This window comes from Culicoides brevitarsis, chromosome 3 (genome assembly GCF_036172545.1).
Source record: "Culicoides brevitarsis isolate CSIRO-B50_1 chromosome 3, AGI_CSIRO_Cbre_v1, whole genome shotgun sequence".
NCBI classification, from domain to species: Eukaryota; Metazoa; Arthropoda; class Insecta; order Diptera; family Ceratopogonidae; genus Culicoides; species Culicoides brevitarsis.
This window is the reverse complement of record NC_087087.1, coordinates 12,469,851-12,478,864: the sequence shown is the minus strand read 5'-3', so window position 1 is coordinate 12,478,864 and position 9,014 is coordinate 12,469,851. Positions and strand designations below refer to the sequence as shown.

At 29.6% G+C, this 9,014-nt stretch overlaps 1 protein-coding gene across 1 annotated transcript; it reads right to left on the bottom strand.

Annotated features, from left to right (window-relative positions):
• Window positions 1–452: 452 nt before the first annotated feature.
• On the bottom strand, window positions 453–8,891 carry LOC134834489 (mitoferrin). The gene is made up of 7 exons (XM_063849189.1): window positions 8,775–8,891; window positions 8,201–8,359; window positions 8,084–8,139; window positions 4,677–4,759; window positions 2,825–2,949; window positions 2,506–2,741; window positions 453–1,327 (listed from the first exon to the last, which is right to left on the bottom strand). Exons 2-7 carry the CDS (start codon window positions 8,259–8,261, stop codon window positions 737–739), a joined length of 1,152 nt encoding a protein of 383 aa, XP_063705259.1. The 5' UTR covers window positions 8,262–8,359; window positions 8,775–8,891; the 3' UTR covers window positions 453–736.
• Between the last annotated feature and the right edge of the window lie 123 nt (window positions 8,892–9,014).

The window sequence follows — 9,014 nt, the reverse complement described above, 5'->3', positions numbered from 1 at the left end:
TGGTTTTTGTGTGTTTTCTTTGTGAATATTGTCGCTTTTTGTCCTAAATTTTTTTTATCATGAGTGTTTTTATAGAGCAGTCACAGCTCGAAAAAATTAATTTAGGCAGTTTTAAATTTTTTTCAAAGTTTTTGTCCTTTGGCTAATTTTTCAAGTTGAAAAATTTAATGGGAAAAAATTTAAAAAAAAATTAACTTTATCAAAAATTACCGTTTTTCCCTAATTTTAAATATTTTTTTTTTTTTTTTAACAATTTTTGTAAATAAATTCTTTAAATTTTTTTTTAGAAAATTTTGACCGTTATTTTTTAATAATTTTTTACGTATTTTTGATTTTCTAAATTTAGTTTAAAATTAGCAAATATGGAGGAAAAAAATATTTTCGGTCAAAAATTGGTTTGAAAATTACAATTTTTACAGAAAAATGTTTCAAAAATATAATTTTTAAATTTTTTGAAAAAAAAAATTTTTCTGGACAAAAACTTTGAAATAAATTTGGAACAGCTTTAACAACAAAAATTATTCCAAATAATAATAAATTAATTTTTTTTATGCAATTTTGAACATGTAAAATTTTTGTACACGAAATTTTGACTATTTTGTGGTTTTTTTTTGTGTGACAATGCCACAATTCCTACAAATTTCCGAGTTTTTGGGTGAAATTAAAACATGCGTGTTCTTAAATAGTACAAGGTCAACTCTAGTCACTAAATACAAGGTCTCTAAACACAACGCCCTTAAACACTACTGCGTCGACTGCTGCCGATGTCCGTGATACTGTCGGCGGAGGAGTGCATTGTGGTAAAGCTAAGTGCACCATACATGCCGGCGCCCGACATCGCAGGCAGCTCTCGTGGCTTCAAGCCGGGTAATTCGCGTGCCGTCGATGCTGCGGTCGTTGCTGTTTCCGTCGCTGCGGTCGTCGCTGCACTCACGGTTGCCGGCACAGGTAACACGTAATGCAGTCGCTCGACGCCCGCTGTCGCCGTTGCGAGCGTTCCCACGACATCTTTCGGCTCCAACTTCGATTTGTGTGTTCTGTTTAGTAGGTATTTGAAGAATTCGTAGGTGGACCAGCAAATTGCTGTGGCGGGCATTTGGTACAGCACACGTGGTTTCATGCCCTTGAAGAAGCCCGCGATGCCGGCGACACTGTAGACTTTTTTCATGGCTTGCGCCAGGCCTCGCGTTTTGCCGACGCCGTCTTCTTGTGTGTTGAGCAGTGTTTTGCAGACGTCTAGGGGTGTTGTGAGGGCAGCAGCTGAGGCGCCTGCCGCTCCGCCGGCAATCATGTGAACACGGGGATCGTATTGCCGATCTTTGTTTAGCTAAAAAAGAGAAGAAATTGTTAAAAAAAAATAAAATTTTAAATTTTAGATATTTTTTTGAAAAAATTTGGCAGAATAATTGAATTTTTGAACAAAAAGCAAGTTAAACTGAAAATTTTTTTACTTTTTTCATTAAGAACTTGAAAAATTTCATTTTTTGAAAAAAAAAAAAAATACAAAAATGAACTAATTTAATTACATAATGCTTCTCTTATTGAAATTTAGATAAAAAAATTTATAAAAACGTAACCAAAATCGTTATTTTTAAATAAATTAAAAATTTAAAATTTATTAAAAAATTAAATAAATAAATTAATTAATAGAAAATGGTAAAAATTAGTTTAAAAAATTAAATAAATTATGATTTTTCTTCAAGTTTAACTTCAAATTGAATTAAAAATAAATAAATTTAAAAATAATTACTTTCATGTTTTTAGGGTAGACATTTAATTTGAGAAAAAAAAATTAAAATTTTTAAAGGAAAATTTCAGATTTTTTTAATATTTAAATAAATTTTAAAAGTAGTGAAATAATTATATATTTTTTTTGCCTTTAGTGATTATTTAAATTTAATTTTTAAATTAAAAGAAAAATCAAAATGAAATTTGTCAAAAAATTCGTAAAATTTTTCCATTTCAATCAAATAATTAAATTTTTAAATCTAAATTTCAAAGTCAACTTGACAATTTTCATCATTTCACATTTTTAACGGAAATTATTTTAAATTGACATTTTTCTTATTTTTTATTTTAGAAAAAAAGACAGAATTTGGTCAATTTTTTATAATTTCTAAAAATTTTGAAAGAAATTTTTACATTTTTTCATACTTTGGATTAGATAAAAAACGTATTTTTTTATTGATAACTGAATTAACAGAAAAGCGATTTACAAATTTTTAACGGTCATTTTTTGAATTGACATTTACGAATTTTTTTATAAAATTTTCTGTTTTATGAGTTATTTTTAATAATTTTCCACTAATTTTTAAATTTTTTAAAGGAATAGTCCAAAATTTGAAAAAAATTTAACAAACTTTAAAGAAAATTTCCTTTTTAAAAAAATTTGACATGTTTCAAAATTTTTCATATAAAAAAATAAAATTTTGTTGATTACTTAAATTTTTCTGCTAATTTTTCGACAAACACGTGAAAAATTAAATTTAGAATAAAAAATCTTACCAAATTTTGAAAGAACTCGTATGTACTAAAGTGAATCGCCTGATACGGCAGATTCATGCAAAGTTGCGTCGCATACGACCGATAAAACGCACGTAATCCTTCCTGCTGATAAACCATCCGCGCACAATGCACCACAGACTTGTATGGCGAATCGTACATTTGGAGTCGTTGCTTAATGACCTCCGTCGGATTTGAAATGGCATCGTGTATAAGGGTTGCCGTCACCGCACTCAACACTAAAAATGCAAGAAAAAATCGAGTAAATACGTTGCTAAGGCCACAAAAAAAAAAGTATTTCAAGATCAAGGACTCGACTTACCATAACTAACATTATTGTTGACTGTAACCTTGGCTAACCACTCTTTCGTGTGTTCGTATGTTCCAAAATAGAGCGCATGTGCGGGTCCTGCACCGAGAACGACGGCTCCCATGCCTCGCACTGGCCTAAAAATATCGAAAAAAATGAATTTTTTTGAAACTATTTATCACGAAAAATGAAATAAATCGATCAAAACACTTCTTTTGACGCAAGAAACTCGAAAAAAGGCTCAAGGTTGCGAGGTCTGATGTGACATTTCATGCGAAAGGGATCGATTGGTGATTGACAGTCGTCAGTTAAACGTTTTTTATTCGTTCCCGTTAAGTAATCGAAAAATCTAAATTATTAATTTGATGGTTGGCGATCAATATTGCATGACGCGTGATAAGAGGAGGTGACTCATGGAGGAAGTTTTTATCAGTTTTCGATTGTGGGACAGTCTTTTTGCGTTTTAGGGGTCAAATTATGTCAATGACGTTCAAAATTTTCAATTTTTAAAGAAAAATTTTTGATTTTTAGGGTTAAAATTTAATTTTTGTGACAAAATTAAAAGTTTTTAGAGAAAAATTTTAGATTTGTAGAGGAAAATTTTAATTTTTAGAAGAAAATTTTAAGCTTTTTAAGGAAATTTTTAAATTTTTAGAGAAAAAATTATTTTTAGGGTAAATATTTAATTTTTTAAAAAAGAAAATTTAAAATTTTTTAAGGAAAATTTTTCATATTTTTAGATAAAAATTTATTTTTAGGGTAAATATTTAATTTTTAAAAGAAAATTTAAAATTTTTAAAGGAAAATTTTAGAAAAATTTTTATTTTTAGGGTAAAGATTTTTTAAAAGAAAATTTTTAAATTTTTAAAAAATTATTTTTAAATTTTCAATTCAATTTTTTTTTAAAATTTTTAAAGGAAAATTTTAGATTTTTAGAAAAAATATTATTTTTAGGGTAAATATTCAATTTTTAAAAGAAAATTTAAAATTTTTAAAGGAAAATTTTAGATTTTTTGAGAAAAATTATTATTTTTAGGGTAAATATTCATTTTTTAAAAGAAAATTTAAAATTTTTAAAGGAAATTTTTAAATTTTTAGAGAAAAAAAATTATTTTTAGGGTAAATATTCAATTTTTAAAAGAAAATTTAAATTTTTTAAAGAAAAGAAGAGCATTTTTGTCCTTTAAATTAATTTTTTTCGCAAAAATTTTTAGTTTTGAAAGATTTTTTAACTCAAAAGTGATTATTGTGGTCGTATTTTTGACAAAAAAGATAGTTATTAAACTGCCTGCTAATTGTTTAAAAATGCATACAAATTACTACTTTTGAGATCATCAGCGATTTTTTGCCCTAAAATGGGTCATTAATTTAAGATTTAATTCTCTAAAAACTCAAATTTTCTTAAAAATTGTAAACTTTGACAAAAAAATTTTTTTAATCGACTTTCTTTTTAATCGTAAAATCAAGTGCGATCTTCGAAAAAATGTTCAAAAAAATTTCTCATAAAATTTGATTTTTTATTTCAATTTTAATAAAAAATTGGCTTTTAGAAAAGGTTTGAGAAACTTTTTACTTATTTTTGTTCTCATAAAAACTCAAAAATGTTTAAAAATTTAAAACTTCTACTTTTTAATCTGTTTTCAAAAAATTCTAATGCCATAAATGGACATCCCCTGTCTGTTTCTTATCACTTTTGACACATTTTCACCTAATTTACGACCAATTTTTTGCGAATTTCAAATGAGCCATAAACTTATTTTTATGATTCACGCCGGCCGGCATGATTTCCCCGTATTTTGACATTTGGCACGTTCATTGATAAGCCAAATTCATTGATCTGCGTCTCGTCGCGACAAATTCTTACCTCATAAAACCCTCTTTCTTTATCATGTCGCTGAGCGTGGTTGTAATTGTGGTGCTGATGTGTGACAAACTTTGCATCCGTGTCTAAAAATAAACAAAAAAATACAATAAAATTAACGATAAGAATGTAATAAAAGTCGTGTAAACAAACGTCTTTCAGACAATTTCGCTTGGATTCTTAGAACGCGGTGATTTTTTTTCGTTGAAGTCATCGTCAAAAATGTTCAGTATTGTCAAAAAATCTCAAAATTGTGACGAATCACATGCAAATTTAGCACGAGACAGTTCTAAGAATTCGTGGCAAGTGTCCAGAAAACATCTGTGAGTCCGAAAAATGCAGAAAGTGAAACGAAATGTGCCGCCATGTGACGAAAATCCCGTGATAGTGAGTGAAAAAAGTGCCAGAAACTGCAATTAAAGTCAAAATTTGCGCAAATATTAACGGTATGTGTCTTATTATGATGCAATTTGACTCGTAAGTCGTTCAAACAGGTTTTCATACATTCACATGTTGCTGCATAAAGCGGTGAAAAATACAAAAAATATCTAAAAGTAGACCGAATGTGGTTGTTTGGTGGCATTACACAAAAAAAAAATTAAAAAAAGAAATATTTTAAGCTTTTTTGAATGAAAAGAGGGCCTAAAAATTTAAAATTTAGAGAAAATCTTTAAAATTTGAATAAATCTTAGATTTTGAAATTTCGACCCAATGCATATTTTAAAATTTGACCCATAGCAAATTTTTAATTTAGTCCCGATAAACATTCTGAAAAATTTTCCAAATGAAAATTATGAAATTTTGCCCCAATATGCAATTTAAAAATTTATCCTAATGCACAATTTTAATTTTTGTCCCAGTGCACAATTTAAATTTTTGTCCCAGTGCACAATTTAAATTTTTGTCCCAGTGCACATTTAAAAAATTTTGCCTTCTACAAATTTAAGATTTTTGAATAAAAATTCAATAAAAAGCATAAAATCAATAAATTCTACGATGAATGTTGCCACGTAAAAGTCTCACTTACATTCTCGAGGGATTTTATGACGTCACTTGTCTAAAATCCAAAAAATCAAAACAAACAATGATAATTCTAAAAAAATGTCATCAGATAACCGGTAAATAAATATTTCATAAGATTTTAAGTATTTTGCGCGTAACGCGACGCTCGTAGAACTATATCAAGGCCAAATTGATTAAACGTCTCTTGGCTCAAGTCTTGAGTAGTAAACAAACAACTACTACACACAAAATGGCACACAAAAAAAAGAAGTTAGACTACAATTAGCATTGTGAGTACCTGAAATCCAGTCGTTTGCGAAAAAAATAAAAAAAAATATTCATGCAAACAGACTCACGTTTCATGACGTCGCAGAAAAAAAAGTGAATTCAAAGATGGTGAAGTACCCAAAGTTGGAGATATGACTTGAAAATGTGCGATGAAAGGCATTTCCGTTGTCAGTTTCTGACGAATTTTGTCGGAGTTTGATAAGAATTTGAGGTTTTCGAGTGATTTTTTCATCTTTTGAAAAATTTTAAAAGCTTTTCGAGAATTTTTTGGTCATAAAAATGTATAAAATGACTTTAAAAATTTAGATTTTAGGTCTTTTAGTAATTTTTAGTACTCAAAGAGCACGAATTTCAATAAAATTGAGCTTTCAAGTCATCTTTTGTACCACAAAAATTCCTTAAAATTAGGTTTTTTGATATAAAAAAGGCAGTTTTGGGTCTTTTTGGTATTCAAAAGGCCAAATTTTTACTAAAATCTATCTTAGATGAGGTCTAGAGGCATTTTAATTGTCTCATATGTCACAAAAACACACAAATATTGACTTTTTTACAACAACTTTCTCGATTTTACTTCGTCTTGACCTGAAGTTAGAAAAAATTTTAATTAAAATTTTTAAAGTAAAATAAATTTAATTTTAAATATTTAATTTTAAAGAATTTTTGAGACATTTCAGGTAATTTCTATTAAAAATTGAGCTTTAAATGAATATTTTTATTAAAAATTTTTCAATTTTGAATTGATTGTGCTCTAAATAGTCAAATTTTTCACTAAATTCGATCAATTTCAATTTTTAAAAATTTTTTGATCAACTAAAATTTTATTAAATTAGACAAAATTTCACTGAATATCATCAAAATTCTTAATTTTGAATCCATTTGACCTTTGAAAACTCATATTTTTCACTAAAATCATTTTAAAACGAGCCTTAGTTTCTTAAAATGTCTTAAAAATATCTAAAAATTCAATATTTAGCAACAAAACTATCGATTTTAATTCTTGTCGATTTCTAAAAAAATAAAAATTTTATTAAAATAAGTTCTCTTAAAAAATTTTTAGGCATTTAAAACGCCTCTTCATACAAAAAATTAACTTCGACTTGCTTTCAAGTGTTAAAAATATCACCTTTTAAGTCCAAAGTACCAAAAATTAACAAAAAACTTTCCATACTGAGGCACTGACCTACCTCAACAATCACTTCAAAAACCAAAACTCGACTAAAAATTATCAATTTCATAAAATTTTCCCCCAAAAAAATATTTTTTTCAAAAATTCATTAACCGTAAACCCAAAATCTGTCCTCAAAATCGACCTTTTATCTCAAAAAACCACAAATTCCGTAACTTTCCGTCGCATTTCTTATCAAATAAACAAATTCCGATGCACCGATGGCAGTTTTTCTCCGCAATTATCCATATTTTACGGCGCGAGTCACATTAAAATTACAATTGTTGCGCATATTTAACGAGAACGAAGACAAAATAATTGATATTTATAAAAAAAAACACTTGAAATTAATGCAAGTCACTTTCTACACGACTAAATTGTTAGAATTTCAATGAGTTTTGTTGTTTTTGTGGTTTGCCGGATTGTGTCAACTATCATTTTCTTATCTTTCGCATTGGTCTGCACGTAAATTTGTCCTGATAATTTTATCGCATCTTTACTTTGTCAATGATTTGATAAATATTTACGCGACTCTTGATTTTTTCTTTAAGAAAATTATTTTTTTTTTCTGTGAAACCACTCACGTTCCACTTTATCACGGTAATTGTAAATTTTAGCTTATCATAAAAATTTTTTTTTGTTTATTTTGAATTTTTTTCTTGTTTTTCTGACAATGACTCGTCGAAAAACGTCACTCACGAACAAAATTTTGCTATTTTTGTGGCACTTTATTGAGCGGAAAATCGATAATTCGATTTTTTTCGTCGGCAAAATGGATTTTCTGGCACTTTGTTATCACATTTTCGTGTGTGTGACGGAGAAAAATGGCGATTTTTCATTCTCAAAGCTGTTACATCACACATCGTGTGTCGTGTTGTTGCATCACTGTGCGTTCTAAATTTCTTTTTTCACAAATTTCGTTCACTCGCGGCACTGTGTCACGACATTACGTTACCTTGACCGAGTCCAGCGGGTACATGACGCAGTGCTCCATGACTCCGGCGATCGCTCCTGTCGATGAAAAATAAAAATTTTTAACGAAATTTGGGGGATTTTCGGTTTTTTCACTTGCCTGCTGTCATATTTGCGCCCATACTCGACACTGGCAGCTGCTCGTAGTCGTCAAAATTCATCTTTGCTGCGATTTTTACTGCGATTTGTTGATTCCAAAACACCTCTTCCTGCGGTTTTTGTCTCTTTTTTTGCGTTTCAAACGTTATCTCCCGGCGACCTGTAATGGAATAAATGAAATTTTATTTTTGTATCGCACCACGACAGCGACGACGACGACGACGACGAACGAAAAAGTGGTGTTTCGACACGCAATTCAACGTAAACAGAGAATTACACACGTGAGCATGCCGTTCTATAGAGAACATATGATGAGGCAATGTTAGAACAGCCTTCGACTCCAATGTTCCCGATAGCCCATTTCCACTTTTCCAAAGTAATTTTCCCGCATCGCCTCGTGGTACAATGTCAAAATCGGGCTGTTTTGACGAAATTTCACGCGCCATCACTCGCAATTCATGCCCGATTTGAAAGTATGGAAAATTTCTTGCATGTCTTGGCACTCCCAATGTGGGTTTCCAAAATTAGCGGTGAAATTTACGTTTGTTTTCGGAAAATTTGCGCGCTTTCCTTACCTGAAGGCCTGAAGTATCGCCAACAGTGGTTTTTGATGACAATTAATTTGGTTAACGCGTTAAATTTACGAGAAATTCACGACGATCATCTTGCCATATTTTGCCATTCAGGAGAACTGTCCCGGGTTGCAATGTGAAAAGTCTGCCGTGCCCAGTTTGCAATTCGGGAGGGATTTCTTTGTGAACTGGGTGTGGATCATTTTCATTCGTCTCGTTTTGAGTAACGGAGTGGAATGGATT

Bases quoted from the DNA above. Each gene is read 5' to 3' on its own strand.
- LOC134834489 (XM_063849189.1), bottom strand. From the start codon at position 8,261: ATGAATTTTGACGACTACGAGCAGCTGCCAGTGTCGAGTATGGGCGCA. The intron at 8,140-8,200 runs GCAAGTGAAAAA...TTTCATCGACAG, and splicing joins GGGCGCAAATATGACAGCAG to GAGCGATCGCCGGAGTCATG. The intron at 1,328-2,505 runs GTAAGATTTTTT...TCTCTTTTTTAG, and splicing joins ACGAGTTCTTTCAAAATTTG to CTAAACAAAGATCGGCAATA.